This window comes from Mchenga conophoros, linkage group LG2, assembly GCF_057382185.1.
Source record: "Mchenga conophoros isolate Kocher_MC1m ecotype Shallow Benthic linkage group LG2, M_conophoros_male_GT1.1, whole genome shotgun sequence".
Taxonomy (NCBI): Eukaryota; Metazoa; Chordata; class Actinopteri; order Cichliformes; family Cichlidae; genus Mchenga; species Mchenga conophoros.
In genome coordinates, this window is record NC_140527.1 from 32,594,063 (window position 1) to 32,616,263 (window position 22,201).

General features: G+C 40.4%; 2 protein-coding genes and 2 non-coding genes across 5 annotated transcripts; 3 read left to right on the forward strand and 1 right to left on the reverse strand.

The window, feature by feature from the left end:
* Positions 1 to 62: 62 nt before the first annotated feature.
* ankrd13d (ankyrin repeat domain 13 family, member D) lies at positions 63 to 9,785 on the forward strand. Its single transcript, XM_085296159.1, has 16 exons — positions 63 to 951; positions 1,064 to 1,199; positions 1,286 to 1,410; positions 1,638 to 1,683; positions 1,969 to 2,112; positions 2,367 to 2,556; positions 2,721 to 2,787; positions 2,941 to 3,022; positions 3,544 to 3,605; positions 3,719 to 3,849; positions 3,931 to 4,088; positions 4,514 to 4,627; positions 4,733 to 4,905; positions 5,191 to 5,270; positions 6,145 to 6,378; positions 9,251 to 9,785. The coding sequence occupies exons 1-16, from the start codon at positions 868 to 870 to the stop codon at positions 9,312 to 9,314; spliced, it is 1,890 nt and encodes a 629-aa protein (XP_085152285.1). The 5' UTR covers positions 63 to 867; the 3' UTR covers positions 9,315 to 9,785.
* On the reverse strand, positions 8,578 to 19,540 carry LOC146582381 (signal-transducing adaptor protein 1-like). Of its 2 annotated transcripts, none has more exons than XM_085296182.1 (10): positions 19,126 to 19,540; positions 17,380 to 17,451; positions 17,108 to 17,224; positions 16,888 to 16,944; positions 16,081 to 16,253; positions 15,806 to 15,937; positions 13,658 to 13,727; positions 11,421 to 11,523; positions 11,174 to 11,350; positions 8,578 to 8,687 (listed from the first exon to the last, which is right to left on the reverse strand). In XM_085296182.1, the coding sequence occupies exons 1-10, from the start codon at positions 19,225 to 19,227 to the stop codon at positions 8,614 to 8,616; spliced, it is 1,077 nt and encodes a 358-aa protein (XP_085152308.1). In that variant the 5' UTR covers positions 19,228 to 19,540; the 3' UTR covers positions 8,578 to 8,613. The 2 variants fall into 2 exon arrangements, with proteins under 2 accessions (XP_085152308.1, XP_085152299.1); XM_085296173.1 differs by lacking the exon at positions 8,578 to 8,687 and adding an exon at positions 9,963 to 11,063 and having other exon boundaries at positions 19,126 to 19,535.
* trnaf-gaa (transfer RNA phenylalanine (anticodon GAA)) lies at positions 12,983 to 13,055 on the forward strand. The gene has a single exon. It is a non-coding gene; the product is annotated as a tRNA-Phe (tRNA).
* trnaf-gaa (transfer RNA phenylalanine (anticodon GAA)) lies at positions 13,333 to 13,405 on the forward strand. Its single transcript has one exon. It is a non-coding gene; the product is annotated as a tRNA-Phe (tRNA).
* Positions 19,541 to 22,201: the final 2,661 nt, after the last annotated feature.

The following is a 22,201-nucleotide window of genomic DNA, read 5'->3' on the forward strand; positions in this document are numbered from 1 at the left end:
CATCACTAGTATTTTCCTGTTTATACCATCTATCCACTCCTCGGTGGCTCCACCCAGCATCTCTCAATAACCTGGAAATAAAGCGACGCCTAGATAAATAAATAATAAAGAAAACTGCCGCTGCGGCTGTAAATACACAGGAATATTTGTACCGGATCGCAGCAGACTGACAGATGTAATCGCCTTTATTAGGCGTTTGCTTGGCAGGAAACGAGTGCCGTCCCGACATCAACTGTCACCAGCATCATCTCGGATGCCCCAACTCGAGGGACCTGGATGTGAAAGCGGAGTAAAGGCCGTGTCTTGTGTTATTTAGACAGCCCTGCGATAAGAAAGGGGGGAATGGTTGCAGTAGCAGCAGCGGGGGAGAAGCTAGCTAACTCCATCAGCCGGCAATTTCACCCGCTATTTTACTACTTTAAGGACACTGTGGAAAAAATGAGCGGACACTGAGGCGCATTTTAGGCTCTCTTCAGTTACGAATAATGGAACACAGGCGCCAAAACGAGAGGGAAATGATGTTATTAGCCAGTTAGCTAACGTTAGCCCAGCTAGCTGCTAGTTAACGTTAACTACAACAAATTAGTGGGCTGAGTTAGCCTAGCTAACTCAGCCCACTAATTTCCATAGGCAGGTACAGTAGTCGTTTAGTTGCTGACTAACGCTAGCAACTTTGGTATATTTAGTGAGTGGAAGGGTTTTTCCCCCTTGGTGACACACCTCTTGCATTCAGAGTTTACAATTCCCTGCTGTAAACGAGGCTAGCTAGCTAAGCAGCGGTGCCGATCAGCGCAGCACCCGTCTGCTGTGGTGTCGCTGCAGAAGTCGTAGCTTTCCTGCTGATTAACTCTCAAACGGTTGTCAAACATGGCTCAAGAAGCGTTTCCTTTGCATTATCTGGTTTGGAACAATCAGTACCTGGAGCTGGATCGAGAGCTACAGAAGAAAGAGGTAAGACTTGATTTTGTTTTTTGGAGCTGGTGATTGATGATGGGGTTTTTTTTTTGGCATGTCGAACTGCATTGCGCTCATGCTGCTGCTGCTTGTGTGTTTGGTTTTGCAGCAGGATCTGGAGCGCTTGGATCCGAGAGGGCGCACCCCGCTGGAGCTTGCTGTGTGTCTGGGCCACCTGGAGTCAACCCGGGTGCTGCTCAGGCACTCTGCAGACCCTACACATTGCAACGCACAGGGCTGGACCAGTGAGTGCTCTGCTGCTTCTCTGTTTCCTACCCTCAGGCTACTGAGGGAAAGAGAAACACCCTCTGTAAATAAATGCATGTTTCAGTCTTGCAGGAGGCAGTGAGCACGGGGGACCCTGAGCTTGTACAGCTGGTGCTTCAGTACAGAGACTTCAAGCGTGCCACTGAGAGACTGGCGGGCATTCCCGAGCTGCTCAGCAAACTAAGACAGGTAGATCCATCTGGTTGCACAAATGTAATCTCTTGGGTTTTACACCTGACCCGTTGAACTGAGACAACCCTCATCAATTCCTTGGTGCCTGGTTGAAGGTTGATGGGGAAGAATTTAAGTCTGATGTGTCAGTGTATGTTTTTAGCAGCTCTTGAGCTGTATTGAATCTGAAGGCATAAACGGTAGACGACTTGAGAAGATCTAAGAGTGTCTTCTGTGTCTTCCAGGCACGAGACTTTTATGTGGAGATGAAATGGGAGTTTACCAGTTGGGGTGAGTGTGGCTCATTAATGCATATCCACAGAGGTCAGTTTCAGCACCACAACTAGCTGGACAGCTCCCACAACAGCCGCAAACAGATGTTGTTCAGCGGATTAAAATTAGAGTATCACTACCAACCAGATTATAGCATATATGATTCTCTCATTGATAGTTAATAAATTCAGACAAAAATTGTCAGCTTTATTGTCAGCCAGCTTTTTATTCATTAGGTATTCAAATTGTTTCTAGTGCTACTTCACTGTAACTGCATCTCATCTTCTTCAACTTCCATCTCAGTGCCCTTGGTGTCAAAAGTGTGCCCCAGTGATGTCTACCGGGTGTGGAAGAGTGGCTCTTGCCTCCGTGTGGACACCACACTCCTGGGTTTTGAACACATGACTTGGCTGAAAGGACGACGCAGCTATATCTTCAAGGGTGGAGGTATGCGCTTTTTGCACCTTAGGCCACAATAGCATGCAAGCCTTTTAACTTAGAAACTAACATAGATAGATTCTGAGCTGATGTAGGCCATCCCTGAAAGACTAAAAAGCAATTCTGTTCTTCTAGCTTTGTGATGGCTTTCATTCTGTCAGAATTATTGTCATTTTCCTCTTGCACCTGTATCTTGATTGAGTTTTGTATGCACCCTGATTACACAGCCTAGCTGTTTGTGCTATCTGTCCGTCTCTTCTCAGACGATGGGGCAGTGGTCATGGAGGTGGACCATGAGAAGCAGGTCGTGTACACAGAGCCGCTTGTGTTGTCCCCTCGTGATGCGCCTTCGCTCCTGGCAGCAATGCAGCCATCTCAAGAGAACACAGCCCAGAGACTCACATCGCCTATTGTCTCCACGCACCTCAACACTCGCAATATTGCATTTGAGCGGTAACATACTGTATACATATACGCAGAATTCTTAAATTATTTCTACACATCTCATTTTTCATGTTTCCGTGCATAAACTCTGAGTGCATCCTCACAGTTAGTCATGTAGAAATATATATATTATATTAGCACAATGAGTACTTAATTTGTCATTGTGTGTTTAGGAACAAGTCTGGAATCTGGGGCTGGCGCTCTGAGAAGAGCGAGGTCGTCAGTGGGTATGAAGCTAAGGTAAGTGCGAGTGAGCCCATTTAGTTTTAGATGTATTTAATTATTTATTTCAAACTGTGCTTTTGAATTTAGACAGGCAGACACTCATACTCCTGACTGAAAGCAAACTAAAATGCTCACGGGTGCTTTTCCTTTGTGCGTTGTTGTGTATAGGTTTACAGCGCTACCAATGTGGAGCTGGTGACTCGTTCAAGGACAGAACATCTGTCAGACCAGGACAAGTCGAGAAGCAAAGGTAACAACGGATACACACAGATACACCTCATAACTGAGGTGTGTATCTTGAACAGATCGTGGAGACTGAAAAATGTGATTTTTCACCAATTTATTGTAATAAAATGTTGATTGTATTAGAAAATTAGCTCTTCATGGATACTTTCCTTAAGTGGACTTATTATGCTTTTACTTGTTTCTGGTCATATATACACTGCTACAAGTGTGAATGTTCATGTTAAACGTGGTCAAGGTTTTAAATAATAAGTATGAGTAATCCCTCTGAGATTGAAACCGAAGCATCTAACTGCTCAGAATGCTCCATGTCAGATAGATCATCAGTCCATAGGCACAGTAAAAGATAAATAAGGACTATTTTGAACTATGGGTCTTGCAGAGCTGCTCTAATAAAGTGCTGGAATAAAAATATGGGGCTGGAAATTTACAGTCCACTTTAAACAGACCATACAGAGTAAATTTTAATGGATTTTTGTAGCACTTTTATAGTGATCTCTTTTTATTCCTTTTTGTCTTCCTACTCAGGCTCAAAGACTCCTCTGCAGTCTTTCCTGGGGATTGCTGAACAGCACACAGCTCACAATGGGGTAAGTCTCAGCAGCGCCCGTGCATTAACATCTACACACACACCACCTACACTGCTTTCAGCCTCCTTTAATGAACACTGTTACTTACTGCTCCCTTTCCATATTTCTCTTAGAGCAACGTGTCCCAGTGCGCCAGTCCTCACAACCCCACAGCCATCACAGCTGAGGAATACTTCAACCCGGAGTTCAACTTGAACGGCCGCGACATTGGACGCCCCATTGAGCTTACCAGCAAAGTTCAGAGGTAAGATACACAACGCAAATCCATGCACAGATGTTCATCACCACCCTTATTTCTCTTTTTGTTGTTCTGCCTCCATTCTAGGTTTAAAGCAACGCTGTGGTTGAGCGAGTCTCACCCTCTGTCCCTGGCCGAGCAAGTGACACCCATCATAGACCTCATGGCCATTTCGAACGCCCACTTTGCCAAGCTGCGTGACTTCATCACCCTCCGCCTGCCACCAGGCTTCCCTGTCAAGATAGGTGAGTGTGGTTAAAGATATATGTTGTTAGTGGCACTATTTGAGACTTTTTGAAAGTTTGCCAACTTGACATTATCTCACGGTAGTTATTTTGCAATAACAAGAGCAAGCACCTGTATAAATGAAAGAGGAGAGAGCAAAGACTTTAGTTTCTATGTTTACCAGGGTGTAAAAATCACATGTATCAAATCATCGGTCAAAACTGGTTAAATCCAAATGGCAACTGTCTTGTTTAGGGTGTGCAATCCTAGCTTATATGAAGTATATAATTATATTAAATATATTGAAGATCCCAGAAATGCAATCACCTCTGAGCCTCCAATCACCTTTTGTGGGTTTGGAAGGAGTTTTATTTATATGTTTTTGTTTAAGTCCTTGCTGGCCACCACATCTCATGTCTGACTGAACTCTCCGTCTGCCTTTCAGAGATTCCTCTGTTTCATGTGTTGAATGCCAGAGTGACGTTCAGCAACCTGTGCGGCTGTGACGAGCCGGTCAGTTCTGTGACGGTTCACAAACCAGAGAGCCCCGGAGAAGCTGGTAACTACTGACCTAACATTTAGTGGTACCTGATACCTTTACATGACTTTAAATTGACATGTAATCATTATCATTGTTATTATCATGTACTTTCTCATATCACAGGTCAGGCCACTCCTCCCTTCCACTGTGAGGTGGACCCCTCAGTGTTTGAGCCCCCTCCCGACTACACCACTCTCGGTCCGGGCCGCAGCGAGCCAATGAGGGACGAGGATGACAACCTGCTGCAGTTTGCCATTCAGCAGAGCCTGCTGGACGCCGGCACAGAGAGCGACCAGGTCAGAACAAATCCCCTTCTGGGTCACAGAGCCTTGTTCTTCTTTTCCTTTCAAGACTTTTCTGGGTTTTTTTTAAAATTTTCTCTCAGTTTATTAATTTGCCCTTCTCATGTGACGTTTTACAGCACCTTTTAAAAAACAAAGGGTCTCGGGTCATAATACTGTTACAGTGTTTTTATCATCTCAAACTCATTCCACTGTGAATTATTTAAAAGCTCAGCACAGTCTCTGTGTAGGTTGTCCTTAAATCTAAAGCCAGGTGTAACCCTTGTGTCTGGTTTTCAGGTGACCATCTGGGAGGCCCTCACCAACAGCCGTCCGGTGCCACAGTCTCCCCTGTACGAGGAAGACTCTCAGCTGGAGAGGTGAGCTTATCCTCAGGCTTTACCCATCTTCTTTTCTTAAACTGGCCATGTCCTTAATAATTACTTCAAACGTTCTGAGATGGCACACAACACACCTAAGGACTGTTTCCAGATTGTCGTGTTTGACAGAGAGGAGCATAAACCTGGTAGCTGAGTCACTCATCTATGCAACACATGTTAATGACTGGTCCGTGGACTGTTGGCTGGACATTCTGACTTTTGTTTGTTCTGCAAATGAAATGATGAGACTAAACGTCTGCTATCTCAGTCAGTCTGTCTAAATCGTATGCAACACTGATCAGCTGCCAGGCCCAGCTTCAGTTCACGGACACTTTCACGCTGCTCACACTAGTTAAAGGTTTTATGCCTGAATGAAAGCTTCAGAAAACAGCCAGAGATATGAGGACATGCAGGTAGATATCCTCCATATGTTTTCTCTGGTATTAAACTTTAATACTTACACTTTCTAAGAAAGTGATAACACCTCTGCAACCAAATTTAACAGGCTCTTTTTCTTGCCAGTGCTCCTCCTCTTCACAATGGAAACAAATGGCACTGATCATATACTTTTCACTCACCTTTTGACATGTCTGGTTAAAAGGTTATGACCTCACAAACTCTCTTGTAGTTGTTACTGTAAAGAAAAATCAGACAGTTTTAACTTATCTTCCTTGTTGTTATGTAGGGAAATCCCTGGCTTGTGAAGTGACTTAATTACACATTTCTAAATAGAGTTCAGTGATGAGCTTTTTCTTCCCACCTTCTCCTGAGAGCACCAGCTTAAATTTATCCTGTAATGAAGCGCAGCTTGAAAAGTCTCCTGTTAAGAGACCCGTCGTTATTTAACGGTGTCCTCATTTCTCTCCCATCTCAGGGCGATCCAGGAGTCTCTGTCCATCTCACTGGCCAGCAGAGAGGGAGAGGAGATGGCCGACCCCAGCCAGCCCTCTTCTGTCTCTCCGTTGGACCCCACCGCCAACTCCCCGCTCTCCTACAGCACAGTGACCGATCCGCGCTTATCCGCACACTACGGTGTGGCGACCAGCTTCGACGAGCAGCTGCGGATTGCCATGGAGCTGTCCTGCAGGGAGCAGGAGGAGATAGACAGGTGGGAGTGGAGACGAGATGGATGAGGAAATGAGTCATTTCTGAAATTGTGGGTTTATATGACCTATAATTGTTAGACAGAAGGAAGAAACGACAACAAACAAACAAAAAACCTCTCACACCTGCTAGAATTTGTAGAGCTTACAAAGTATTAGTCATCTTTTTTATTTTTGTTTTAATTTAATGGAGTGTGCACACAGAGAGTGCCGCCCTCTGCTCTTTCATCTCAAACTCATATTTTGGCAGCATGGTGTGACAAACAACAACTGTGACACTTTAGGTGTCAAAAATCTCTCAAAAAACAAATGATGCTGACAAATTATTCCCTGCTTAGGGAAGCAGTTGGATTCAGATGGATTCATCCATTCATCTAACCACCCTTTTTCATAACCACGTATCTAATTCAGGGTTATCCATCTGTCACTGGGCTAGAGGCGGGGGACACTGCAGACAAGTTTCCTTGCTCTCACGTGGCTGGAAACATTAAAAATGTTTTAAGCTTGAAAAATAAAATATGAAAAAAAGGAGAGGAAGATAATGAGGGATAAAATACTGCTTGTCAGCACCCCATTAATGCTACCCAGCGCTATCATAGCCAAATAGCAAAGTAGTTTATCTGATGTTATTATAACTATATCAGCCTTCAGCTGTAGCGGTCTAATTATTTCTGGTGTTAATGGCGGCTCATAGTTCAGCTGCTGTCAAAGAGGCCCGATTGAACCTGCAAACTACTAGCTATACAGGCAGTTTAAAAGTGTCTTTATGAAGCACGAGGGATTTCAGCAGATGCTAAATGCCCGAAGTGAAAGGTTCAGTCCACTGAATGAGCAAAACAGTGGGGGGCTGTGGGGGGTCACTTCTCATTCTGCAGTCTTGTGAACTTCTACGGACACAATTTTATGAAATAAAGGTGAAAATTAAAAAATTCTGACCCAGATTAGGACTCACAACGACTCAGACTCGTGTATTGTTTTCAGTCGGTCATCCTCAGTCATCTCTGGTGAGTTAATGCACATTTAGCAGTGAGTTACTCTTCCATCCTCCTTTGTGTCAGATGGTAATGAGCTGCAAATTCGGTGTGAAGTCACGTTGCTTTTGGTGCCTTTCGTTTGGGTGGTAACCTGATTAAATACATTCACCTGTTCAACAAAAAATTCATTTTTATTAGTAAATTTCTTGATTTTCATAATTCATGCGCGCTTCAGCAAGAACTGTGCAGTTTTCTTAGATTGACAACTTTTTTTTCAGCTATGGTCCTGTGAGAAACGGAGTACACCATGTGATTGAGAAGCTTGTAGAAACACCTTTCAGTATAAATAACTTGACTTAATTATTTTCTACATCAGTCTCTCACGTCACGCTTCTTTACGGCATTGCTTCAGTTCATCGAGGTTCGCAGGGTTTCTCTTAATGCCCTACCACAGCATTTCAATCAGGTTGAGTCAGCCATTCTGTTGTGACAGATGGCCTCACATTTGACTCTAGAATACTTTGGTATACAGAGGAGTTCATAGTCCACTCAATGACAACAAGGTGCCCTGGCCCTGTGACTGCAAAGCAAGCCCAGATCATCACCACTCGTCTGTCCAAAGGACATTGTTCCAAAAGTCTTTGTTCAGATGCAGCTTTGCAAACCCAAGCTGTACTGCCATGTGCTTTTTAGAGAGAGGAGGCTTTCTTCTTTCAGTCCTTCCAAACAAGCCACATTTGTTCAATCTTTTGGTGTGTTGGTGTTGTTCCTGCATCATCAATACTAATGTTGCTCCAGGATCAGCATCGCAAATGGCCAGGGAGCATTCAGTCAGCATTAGCCAAGAAGTTAATGCTTTTAAAACACGAGTAACCTAAATTTGGCTAATGGCAAACCTAAGTTGATAATGTTCTTTTGTACAAACTGATTAAAGAAAAGAGTTAAAATGTTTACTGTTTGTTGTGGAGGAAAACTTAATATAAACAAACCCCCCACTCCCACATTGCAAAGCTATGACATCACAACAATGTGCTTGATCCCTTTAAAGCCAAATCATATTTGTTAAGTGAGTTTTTGAGATTACATCACAAGTGTGATCTCCCTTCCCTAACCCCACCCCCTGAAAAACCCAAATAAACTGCAGGAGATATTTGTATGGAATAAATTGCAAAAAATATTATAAAATATGATACAAATTTTAACTCATTGTAACGGTGGACCCAAGAAATACCAGCCGGAGCGACTTTGACAGTGCAGAACTTTTTATTAGCTCGGGGTTGTACTGGACACATATACTCCGCGCTCTCTTTCTCTGCTGTCACCTCCTTCTCCGTCTGTCACTGCCAACACATAAAAAGACACAATCACTGTCAGATCCCAGCACACCTGTTCACCCCGCCCCTGCGCCGCCCCGGGAGCTCACTGCGTCACGCCTCCTCTGCAGCTGGCCAAGGACCACACCCACGCCACACTCATATATGCAAATTAATATTTCATGTTTTTTAAATTTCATCAGAAGATTCACCAAATACTCTATTGTTAAAAAATTGGAATTTTCTGACAATTATTTTGTGATTCATGCTTTGAAGGGTTAAGACGATGCAGGAACACCTACACGGGGATATCAAATACACCACTTTACATTTAACACTACTTTAACACACTATCGGGCGATCGTGGCTTAAAGAGTTGGCAGTTCGTCTTGTAACCGGAAGTTTGCCGGTTCGAGCCCTGGCTCGGACAGTCTCGGTCGTTGTGTCCTTGGGCAAGACACTTCACCTTCAGATTACACTTATAACACGATCCGAACAGCTTTTCAGATGCCTTAAACCTGTGAAGAAAGTCATCTTAAAGTGATGATGCTGTCAGTGTTCTGACAGATGAACTTCTTATTTTGCTACAGGAAGCGTAAGGAGGAGGAGGAGGAGCTGGAGAGGATCCTGCAGCTGTCACTCACCGAAAAGTAATGTAACACCGACAAGGGCAGGCGGAGGCAGGTCTACATTAGGGAACAATCATCTTATTTATTCTGTTTTATTTTTTAAATCCTGAGATGTTAACTTATTACAGACATTTTATTTGTATTTCTCACACGAAGGCTGCTACAACAGAGTGTAAAGGACCTGAATATAAGAAATGTGAAACAGGAAGAGACCGCTACTCTTAAAAAACAACAAAAAATAAACACTATAGTGAAGGAGTGAGACGAAAAGGGATAGTGTGTTTGGTTTTCTTTTTTATTGAATATTTTTCACAGTCTTGCTGTCTTTACTGAGTAATGAATGATCCTTAAACTTTAAACCTATAACATGATCCACAATAAAGATAAAAAATAAAATAAAGTGCAATCTTAATGGAATAACTTATAAAACTATAACATTTCAAAAGTTTATGTTGGCTTACTCCTGTGTGTGGAAAATAAAAAAAAATAACAATGATCCTGGATTGTGTCTGTGGGTTTTTTTTGTTTGTTTGTTTTTAATTTATTAATAAAGAATAAGAAGAAACATCAGTTTTCTATATTTACAATTTAATTATACATTGATCCGAAATAAACAACAGTGCTTTAAGCTTTTGTTTCTTTTGTTTCTTTTCTCTTTTTTTTTTTTTACACATTTAAACATGAATAACAGGCAGAAGCTGAGACAAAAACCAAAGCTAATCTGCAAAACCTATTCATGTTACTTTGGCAGTTGATTGTTTTCACCTACGTGAGATTTTTGACATCAGAGTCATCACTTTTGTATTGTGAAAATAGTCATCAATCAATCAGTAAAGCAAGAAAGCACTCAGCAGAGTTGGAATCATATTCAACCCCAGTGACGGCGTTTAAGCTCACTCTTACAAAACTTATGAAAAATACAAAAATGGAGTACAGTGATGCAACGTTGCACATGTAAACAATCTTTCATCAAGAACATATTAAAGACCTTCACTGATAATCTTACAACTCTGCAATGTGAAAATCTTATCTAGCATTGGCCAAGCTTTTTAAAAATATTCTCGGGCTCTCAAACATGTTTCATCCTCATGTTCAGACCCTCCTGCTTCTGGTATTATTACTTTAGCTGTAGCGGTGTCGCTGATGGCCGCCCTCAGCCCAGTCTAAACATCCAGGGCATGACTTTTCATTCATTAACATCCAAGTTCCCGAGGGGGTTGATTACTTTGGTGAACCCTCAGTGTAAAAGTTCCAATACGGATCCATCCACAGGTACAAAGATTTGAACAAACATTTAATCTTTTACAAAGTTTTTGGGACTGACTACGGGATGAAATGTTCAGCTTTTTTATTGACACCCATCAGCTGGATTGCAATGACGGATGCAGATATTAGTGGTCACTGAAATAAACACAGAAATCCTTTTGATCATCTAGCACCGTCCGCTCATTTGGTCACAATATTTAAGCAACGGTCCAAACTCTCCCATCTTGGAGAAAAATGTATAAATTTCGTTTCAATAAAGCAGAATTTAGCCATTTTCACCGTGAACATTGTGATCTCTGAGCTGTAGGTAAAAGTTTTACGTTATACTTGTCAGGTTACACCAGTCCCTACTTCACGCTGTCGGTTTCTCGGTCGTCCACTGTGCCGTGTTAGATCATTGTTTTTCCATTCAGTTTTGTTTCATAAGGGGAGACTTTCTCATCAGTCGAAACATAGATGTTTTCTCTCCGTTGTTTTAGGGCTCTCCTGAGCTCATCATCCAACTGAGCTGGTTTAAACAAAAGCATTCAAGTCATTTAGACTTGCTCTTACATTTGCCTTGATTTCTGCCCGTTCGCTTGTTTGTTTTGTTTTTAAATCAACATTCACTCTGCTCACCTAGATTCAGGCTGGAGTCATTGGGATCATCAGGAATGACATATTCTCCCTCATCAGGCTTGTTTGGCAGAATCTCCTCTTTGGTCTGTGACCGCAGCATAGGGGGCACTTGTGCCTTTGGTAGTGGTTTAGGTGCACGTGCGGTTGTGTTGAGGCACTTGGGAGCTGGTGACGCCTCTATTGAACACAATCGGTGGTTAGGAGTTGCCCACTTCACTGTAACCATTTTTAAAAGCAGTACTCTCACCGATCAAAGTGTCATAGGGCTGAGATGGAATGAAAGGACAAAGCCGATACTCAGTTTTTTCAATGAAGTATTTTAGAACATCCTTCAGGGAGCTGACGGTCACCTACAGAGGACGTGTGAAAAAAAAAGCCAAAGATAGACTCGGTTAATGATGCTCCCCTTTGATTTATCAGAAGTATCTGTCATTCCTCTATTACAGACAGCAGATTTTATGACACTTCTACAGCTTATAAAATAATAATAAAACAACGATAATTACAGGCGGCCTGTTTAACACTGTAAAGCTTCACTGTTCTGCTGAGACTTGCAAACTGGCAATAATCTGAACTTTGTGCTCCACAGAAATGTACTACATTGCCAAAACCTGGACTTGAACCTAGGACCCTCAGATCTTCAGTCTTTATTAGCTCTGCAGTTTTATTGCTCTATGCAATAAATCACATAATGATTTTCTGCAGCATTTATTAATCCTGTGTCCTTTCTGTAAGTGCATTTTGCTTTTATATATGAGTTTTTGGTCATCATTTGATCAACAACTGATAATGTTGAAATTATTTGACTGTTTTGGTCAGGTGACGGGTCACAGTGCTCTCTCTCATTCTCCATGTGTAGTGCATTGCCGAAATAGCTTAGTTGGGAGAGCGTCAGACTGAAGATCTGAAGGCCCCCTGGTTCAATCCTGGGTTTTGGCATTATACATTTAATCAGAGAAAGGATGATAATGGCCTAATAAAACTGAACCACAACCTCTGCCTTTTAAATCTGACCTGTATCTAAAATGGTTAAATGTTTAAAAAAAAGCCTGAGAGGACATACTGCCCTCTTAGCAGATGTTCAGTCTGGTGCTCTCCCACATGACTACCAAATTCAAGTCATTTACTCAGTTAAAATTACTTGGCACAGAAAGTAAGGACATTCGTGTTTGATCAATAATTTCTTTATTGGAACAGTAGTTCTTGGCAATTAATCTTATGCTGTTGAAAAGTCTGTTTATTTCCCCTTATTTAACCAGTAAATGGTTTAGTAAGAGAAATGCATTTGCACATATGTACACTCCTGCCTTTCCTTCTCTCTTGCTCCCTCCTCATATGCCTTCCCTTTTTCCTCTTCCTCTGTCTTTGTGCTAACAGTTGTACAGTTTCCACTGGCACTCTGTTGGTCAGCAGCACCTGGGTGATGTCAGTTACTGAATCACTTGCCTTTTTTGGTGCAAGTCATGGATGCTTGGTGATACTCCAGTGCTCTCCAAAAGTTGATTCTGTTCATATGAACGTGACGTTTTGTGGGAGAATCGTTTCATCACTCATCCAAGTGACTTCTTCAGTCTTAGCTGACTGCAGGTTTCCCCAATCTTATAAACATTACATTACATAATGACTGAAACCATGCAAATGTACTGTTTATAAGATTGGGGAAACCTGCAGTCAGCTGAGACTGAAGAAGTCACTTGGATGAGTGATGAAACATTTCTCCCACAAAACGCTACGTCTAGATGAACAGAATCAACTTTTGGAGATTTACTTACCTGGATGATTGAGCATGCATCATAATGGCACTCCAGTGCCGAAATAGCTCAGTTGGGAGAGCGTCAGACTGAAGATCTGAAGGTCCCTGGTTCAATCCCGGGTTTCGGCATTGTGCTTTGATTAACTGATTAATAAATCTTTAGAAAAGGTGAACTACAGTATTTTTCTGCAACACCAACCCTCTGCATGTCCTCCTCTACATCCATGAACCTGAACAGAATTGTGTATGTGGGTTGCCCCAGTAAAAAAATCTGGTTTCATCTGAAGTTAATCCCATTTTAATTGTTTTTCCTGTGAGTTTCTAGGCATGGATCATGACTTAAAACTAGCCTGAGGTTTGTTCAAGTGAGGCGAACACATAGGTCCTTCTGCTGAACATGTTTGTTGCCGAAATAGCTCAGCTGGGAGAGCGTCAGACTGAAGATCTGAAGGTCCCTGGTTCAATCCCGGGTTTCGGCATTGTGTTTTGATTATGTGTTAATGCCATCAGGTAAATGTCTCCAAACAACTTACTAAAGTGTTGATCCAAAACCAGTATCGTTAACAACACGATTGATCTGTCCGCCTCTAATTTCACTCACTACACGCTCATGATTCTTCTTTGAATCACTTGTGCTCCTGTGGCTTTGAAGGAACTTTATGTGTAAATGTGTCCTTTAGCTGAAATATATTCTGATTGGTGAGAAGCTGTGAGAGCCTGTAAGGACTTACTGGTGTCTCCAGTTCAATGACAAATCCGGCGTTTATTTGGGTCACTCTGTAATTCTTCATTACAGGCCCGCTGAAACAGAAGAAACGTTGTGATGATTATATTACAGTTATATTACAAATGAAAATAGCAAAAGTTATTCCAATCCATAAAAACGGAGAGAGATGTCAGTTTACCAATTATAGGCCAATATCACTACTCCCACAGTTCTCAAAAATTTTAGAAAAGTTATTTGTTAATAGACTTGATAAATATATTGAGAAGCATAATCTCCTAAGTGATAACCAATATGGCTTTAGAGTGAAAAGGTCCACTTCAATGGCAGTGATGGAACTTGTTGAAGGGATATCTAATGCAATAGATAATAAGGAATATACTGTTGGTGTTTTTATAGACTTAAAAAAGGCGTTTGATACAATTGATCATTCTATATTAATGAATAAACTAGAGAGATATGGCATAAGAGGGATAGCATACAAGTGGATGAAAAGTTACCTGGATGAAAGATATCAATATGTCGAATTCAATAATGTAAAATCTAAGCAGTTGAAGGTAACTTGCGGAAAAGGAGTTAAATATATTAAAAAACTGGTTTGATGTAAATAAGTTATCATTAAAAATAAAGAAAACAAAATTGATTATTTTTGGCACTAGACAAGTGAAAAATGTATCTAAAATAAGGGTTAATGGAATTGAAATTGAAAGAGTGTACGAAAATAAATTTCTTGGAGTGATAATTGATGATAAGCTGAGTTGGAAGTCTCATATAAACCACGTGAAAACAAAAATGTCAAAAACCATTGCTATTCTCTATAAAACAAAGCATGTCCTGAACAAAAAATCATTATACACACTTTATTGTTCTCTGTTGCTTCCATATATGACTTACTGTCTGGAGATATGGGGTAATGCATATAAAACGAACACTCTTCATATTTTCAAGTTACAAAAAAGAGCTATAAGAATTATAAACCAATCAAACTATATAGAACCAACTAACATTTTGTTTATTAATCTGAATACCCTGAAATTTTATGATTTAGTTGAATATAAAATGGCACAGATAATGTATAAAGCACAAAATAACTTGCTTTGCCCCAGTACTCAGAAGCTGTTCAAAGTCAGAGAGAGTCAATATGACTTAAAGGGAACAGATTTCTTTAAGAAAAACAAGATGAGGACAAATATAAAGCAGAGATGTGTTTCTGTTAGAGGAGTTAACCTGTGGAATAGTTATGACAGTGATTTAAAAAGGTGTAGTTCATTTTCCTTGTTTAAAAACATGTTTAAAAATAGAGTATTAGAAAAATATATATATCAAGAATGAAAAGAACAAAAAGGAGAAAAAAAACAACAACCTCTTGATTCTTTACTTTGATGTAGTTACTTATCTAAGGTGGAAAGTTTTTTTTCTTTGTTTTGTTTGTTTGTTTGTTTGTTTTGTTTGGTTTTTGCTTTGTTTTATTATTTTCTTCAAGCCCTGTGTACAGGAGCTGCATACAAAAAGATATTTTGTGAAAAGGGTTGGCGTAATAAGCAAATGCTTCAGCCAATACCTTTTGATTAGCCTTGTCTCATGCTTTCTTTCTTTATGGTAGATTTTTGTTCTGTTTTCACTGTTTTTTGTTTTTTTTTTCTCACTGTTTTCACTGAGATTTGAATTTGAATGCTAATCAATAAAAATCAAATCAAATCAAATCAAAATTCTTCACAGTGTGTTTTTGCTCAATGGGCTTTCACTGAGCAAAGTTCATATTACGTTCCACTTTCTGTCTGTCCCACTCAATACTGTTTTTATCGCCAGTTAGTTCCTGGTGAACACTTCATTCTCTGTGTCAATGTGTCAGACTTACCAGTAATAATAATAATAAGGTGAATAAATTGTTTGTTGGCATCTTTCAAAGCACTCAAACTCACGTTACATTACGAAATTAGCAGGAACAATATTAAAATAGTTCTAAAACTCAGTAATATATATTATTGTAAGAGATATAAAACAAGACATTTATAGCTGATGTGCTGATGAAATCAGTCAGTACAGGAGAAAATTTATAATACAAAAAGATTAATGGTCAAAATTCAATAGTCATTTATGAGCAGGTATTCTGCATTCAGTGGTGTATATCAGAGGTTTGAATAGATTAGCAGACCTGGATGACACTTGTCTGAGGGTCAAGGCGTAGTTGTTGGGCATGGTGGACGGGCGAAGGATGATGCTTCCACACTCTGGGTTTTCCTCTAGCATCTTCTCAGCCTCCTTTCGAGTCACATCAAAGAAACACCTACAGGATTCAAAGGAAAAACAAGGAGGCACACTTCTATTTTATTGTATTTTAACTGTTTTGAAGCACTTTTTAAAGTCTATCTGAGAATTTTCTGAACCTACAAATGATCAGTGTTTACACAAACAGCAGACAGTGCTTACTCAGCAATCTCAGAGCTCAATTTGTCTTTGGATGGCGGGCCTGAGAGGAAACCTGGTCGAGGTGGGAGCGGTGGACGTGACGATGGGGATTTTCTTTTTATTTCCTGAGTGAGAACCTCCTTCAGCTGTAACACCTGGCCAGGCATCAGCTGCAGCTTACTGGGAAGCTCCTTCTGCAAGGAAACACGAGCTCGACCTCAGTACCATTCAGATCATCTGTAACATGTTCAAAAATATATCCTGATATATTTTAAAAATATATAAACGTTTATTCACTGGCCACTTTATCTGGCACCTTGCTCATTTACACCAATATCTAATCAGTCAATCAAATGGCAGCAACTCAGCACATTTTAGGCATGTGGACACCGTCAAGGTAACCTGGTGAAGTTCAAACTGAGAAGGAAAAAAGGTGATTTAAGTGACTCGGCCTTTGCTGTTGGTGCTGAATGGGCAGGTCTGATTATTTCAGAAACTGCTGATCTTTTGGGATTTTACCATATACCTGACGGCTCATTTCAACTAAGGTAGAAGAGCATCTTTGAATGCACAACACATCCAATCACAAAAGACAACACCAGGCGTTCAGCTACAAACAAGAAACTGAGGGTCATCATCACTGAACAGAAAAATGTTGCCTGGGTCTCGATTTCTGCTGTGCAGTAATAATGCGAAGGACTTCAGACTTTATCTGTACCAGGTGAACATTATTTAAATACCACTGTCTACATCACTGTGTGTGTGTAATATCCTGTATAAATGGAAATAATTGTGCTGAATCAATTAGATCGGCGTGTGTTTGCTCACCTTGACCACAGTCAGGATGAAACCCCTCCACACCTCTCCCATGTCTGCACTGTCCATCTACACACACACACACACACACACACACACACACACACACACACACACACACAGTTGATAAAAAGCTGGTGCGATGTATAGTATTGATCCATCCAGTGATTAATTATAAGATTAGATATTAGATGTAATTGGATCATTTGAAGTGAGTTTTATCACAACAGACCTTAAGTTGCACCTTCTCTGTGCTGAGGCTGAGAGTGAACACAGTGGGTTCCTTCTTCTGATATGGAGAGTCTGACTCCATCGACTTCAGCTGGTCCAGGTCCAACTTCTCTGTATACTGAGAAAAAAATCAGGTCAGTGCTCCCAGCACTTCCTTATTGCCCCTCAAAGCTACTTCCTAATTCTTGGAATTAAACACTCCACATATTTTCAAAAGATGATTCAGTGATTAAGTCAAGCGCACAATGTGAACAAGCATAGGTGTTTGCTTACGGTATCCTGTGTGTCATCCTTGTACAGAAACAGCGAACACCCACGGAGCTCTCCATAGTATTTCTTGAAATCCTGAAAGTCATTTGATGAACATATCAGGCATCACACTTAAACTACTTACACTTGACCTGTTTCAGTTTTCCAGCTACGCAGTCATGTGGAAAACTATGCACACTTCCTGATTCGGTATCTAGTTGCTATCTGGACTTTGACTGAGCTACTGCAGCACCTTGATTCTTTTCTCTTTTCAGCCATTCTTTAGTAGATTTGGTGCTCTCCATTGTGTAGTTGCATGACCCACTTTTGCCACGTTTTAGCTGTCAGACAGATGGCCTCACATTTGTATATTTAGTATACAGAGAGATTCACAGTCAACTCAGTATCTGCAAAGTTCACAGGGCCTGTGAACTTTGCAGATACCTTTACCGCCATGTTTGCAATCGGTATCAGGTGTTTGTGCTGATATGTTGTGTTTGTTTTTTCCAAACGTGTTGCTGTACATTATCTCCAAACATTTCTACTTTGGTCTCATCTGTCTAAAGGACGATGTTTCAGAAGTCTCGTGGTTTGTTCAGATGCAACCTTGCGGATCAAAGCTGTGCTGCCATGTTTGCTTTAGTGAGAACAGAGGCTTTCTGCTGGCAACCCTTCCAAAAATGCACTACTTGTTCAGTCTTTTTCTAACTGTTCTGGTGTAAACTTTAACATTTAACACGCCAACTGAGGCCTGTAGAGTCTGAAATGTAGCTCTTGGTTGTTGTTGAAATTTTTCTGATCTTGATGAGACATCGACCCTGGGTAGATTGTCTTAAAACACACCAGAATGGTCCAGACTAGCAAACTGCTAAAACTCTTGCTGGTGATCAGTTCATCAAGTACATTTGATTAACGGCCCATGGCTGCCTCTTACCCTCTTAACTCCTGTGGAAACAGTAAGGATGTAGCTTTTTCAAAAATGCTCTTTGTCACATGATTGTATTTACACGTATCTAAAGGCTGTAAGATAATTTACAGATGAGGTATTTATATACAGACCTCTATGTCTTGTATATTTATTGTAGGATTACCATTATAAAATATGATGCACCGTCAGAGCCGAGCTACTCACTCACCGGTGATAAAAGGTGGGTAAATTTAATCCTCTCTCCACAATAAGGCAGTAACAGTTTATGTCAGATTGAAACAACTACAGTCAGCCCAGATTACATTTGAATAATAATGTCAAAAATTGCTTCTCTACATTTTTCATGCCATTAAAATATGTTACAGTTATAAAACCTTTTCGATAACCAATAAAACAATCTCATAAAAATGTGTCCTACATAGTTTATGTGTACCACAGCACTGTGTGTCTGCTGAAAGTCATGACTGCATGAAGAGTACAGACATAAAACATTTTTATGTTTTTTGATGTTGAGTAACACAAAATTTGCTTTGTCTCCACTTTTTAAAGTAGTCCAAGAGTAATCAGATTATGCTACACAAATTTATGTAATCTAGCGGATTAATAATCAGATATGTAGCTTGTACTCAGCAACCAACATTACAGTGCAGTGCAGTAAGACCCAACTCTCTGACCTACAGCATTAAAATACTGTCGGTCAGTAAGTGATTTAGTAACAGGCCGACAAAGCTAATTCTCCATTATAAGTCCTTACTTTTGTTACACTTTTGCAGCTTTTGTTTGGTTTGTTTGGTCTTAATTATTTACATTTCCTCATGTTTATTCCCCATATTCGTTCTTACCTTGTCTTTACTGTGTTTCTTCAGCAGGTGTCCGGAGTAGTAGAGAGGCAGGGCTGTGATCGTCTCCCTCCTCTTGTGGACAACTCTGGGGGGCACTGACATTGTCCAGTAGTCTCTCAAGTCAACGTCTTCTTCTGCCCTGGTTTGGCTCAGCTTATGTCTTACAGTGCAGTCACTAGTCAAGGGCGAACTGCTGAGTCCTGGAAAAGCTTTGTTCTGATTTTGTTTCCTTATGAGGCTCTGATAACGGGTATGAATTGAGACTAGGCGTCCAGAATATGAGAGTTTTGATCACGAGGCCATAAATGTACAAAGATAAGCCTTTCTTTCCCCCAACTTCAGCCTCAGCACTGTCCTCTCCCTCAGAATGAGGAAATGTTAGTAAATATATAAAGAAGGAAGTAGCTGGTGTTATAAGAACTCTCATACTAACTTGTGCTTTTGTACTTTGGACCTGAGCATATCCCTAAAAAGCTTTACACCACAATAAAATATGCACACACACACACACACACACACACACACACACACACACACACACACACACACACACACGTTCACATCAGATCAAAGATTATTTCAGTTAACTTCACTTATTTCTTGGAGATTTATCTTAACTTTAAACATAATAAATTCTTACCTAGAATTAAATTCAGGTGTAAATGGGACTGCAAACAGATTCTGAGGAATTCACCCATACACACGCACGCACAAGCTCTTAATATTGCAAGTCAGCGTAATATTTAGATTGAACACACGATTAAAGAAGATAAGCAACACTTGTTTAAAAACATTCAGCAGGATTTGTCGTGTGAGAGCTGGCACGGCACCATGTACTAAGACAGATTTATCACAAAGTTGAAAATATACAATACACAGAATACATACATGAATGGTTTAAACTTGACTATAAGATGGTATCAATATATTTTAAGGTGTAAAGGACAAGGGCAAAATTAGACTGAAAACTTAAAAAAAAAAAGTAAATTGCTGAAACCTGCATCACTACTTAAAATTCAGTGATGCTAGCTAGATAAATAAATAGTTCGATATTGTGTAGCAGATAACAGAAATAACAGTGTTAGCTATACATTTTCAATACATCGTATTATCCTCAGCAGTAGTAAGGTAGAAGTGTGTCTACGGTACTTGTTACAGTTTATGAACCGTTACATAAAGGTTACATGTAACACTCTCAGGTGCAGCTAATCACACCAGCAGAAGGCTCTTACTTCAGATTGTCTGGGATTTTGGGAGGTAAGAAAAGCATCATTGTTTTCCAAGTGCATTCAATCTGTGGTGAACATGGTTAATGTTTAACTGATGCCAAGCAGCATTTTAACCTTTTACCCTGACATTTACCAGTATGATAGCAGGCAGTGACATTGGCGGCCATTAAAACCTTTGAGCAGTTGTTCAGCTAAAATGTGTTTTAGAGGAATTACTTGCACGTGTCTGTCTGCATGACACTTCCTGCATTTTTGCTTTAGAGTTGTTAGCCACACTGCCAGGAATGTTTAAATAGGGCTTTTTAATAAATTTGGTAATTGCAAAGAAAAAAAGGTATTTAAAAAAACCCCAATATATGACCTGAGCCAAGATGAGCAGGTAAAACTGACAAATTCATTAACAAAGCTCAACCATTAAAAGTCAAGGATGTTAGATAGAATTATTAGCTATTATGTTTATAAGCCTTCTTAAGGTTTGTTCTTCCTTTTTCCTGATCCAAACGGGTTAAAGAACCTGAACAGATGGTAAAACCTCTTGAGACACATCTGGAATTAGTGACACTGGATTACAGTCACTATAGTAACCGGCTTGATTAAGACACTGGCTGCTATTGTATCATAACAAAGTGATCAGAACCCTAAAATAAGAGCCTTCTTTGAGTTGTCTGCCTTTGCATTTGTTCCACTGTCTCATAATCCCATCAAGTGTTAATGCTCTTCTGAGTGATTTGCCTTAATGAGTTTTAGCTTGAAGTGTTTCCGGAGCTGTGCTGTTATGATAAGAAGTGGGTGTGGATGCATTACTAGCTCTGTTAATGCATCCTTGGTACAGAGTCACTTTACAAGACAAACTACTCACAGAAGTGCTGTCCTCTACTGATGCAAGCTCATTTTCAGTCCTTCTATTTTGAGAGGAATTTTCAATCATTCAAGTATAAAAAAAGACACCAAACTCAAGGGATGAAAAAGTCTTGTGTCTACACAAGGACTTAGAAAAGAACCAATTTTACCTATTTTTATTAGCAGTTTGTCACAAAAAATACACGATTTGTTCTCTCTCGCTGTTCATTGAAACCTCATCAGAAAGGGTCTCAGTGGAAGAGCGGCAGTCAAGAAGCTAGAAGGGAAACAGGGAAAAAAGGTTGAGCTATGCCAAATAGGGGATTTTATCACAACTGATGGAATTATGAATGCAGAAAAGTGCCACCAAATTTAAATCCACCATACAATACCATCTCAAAAGCAGCTGATTGATAGCTGCTTCTTTTTTCAGTATTGCAATGATCCCAAACATACTGTCAGTGCAGTAGAATTATACTTGGATACAAACACACACACACACACACACACACACACACACACTAGAACATGATCAGTCATGGATTGGCCTCCCCAGAGCCCAGACTTCAACATTAGTGAAGCAGAATGAGATTATCTCAACAGAGAACTGAACAAAGACACCCATTTTCCATTTTCCTAGCAAAATATGAATAAACGAATGGTGACTGAAGACTTTTGAACAGTATTGTATTTAACCCTTTCTCACTTCAAATGGAACATGGTGTCCCTCATCCACCTGGCAAGGGGTGGTGGAGGTAATCATTCCAGTTTTAAATAACAAGATGATGGGCTAACAGGCAATCAAAAGAAAGAGTATTATGGATGTTTTTAGACCAGGTTTCACACTAAATATGGCAATCATAGGACTGGGCTCAGCTGGTGTGTTTAAAGCCCCCCTGAGTGATTTAAATATGGAACACCAGAATGCACTGAGGTCAGGGTCTGACTAAAACATCTGGATTAAAGTACCGGGAGGTGATTTACATGCGCTACATATCGGGTCCAAA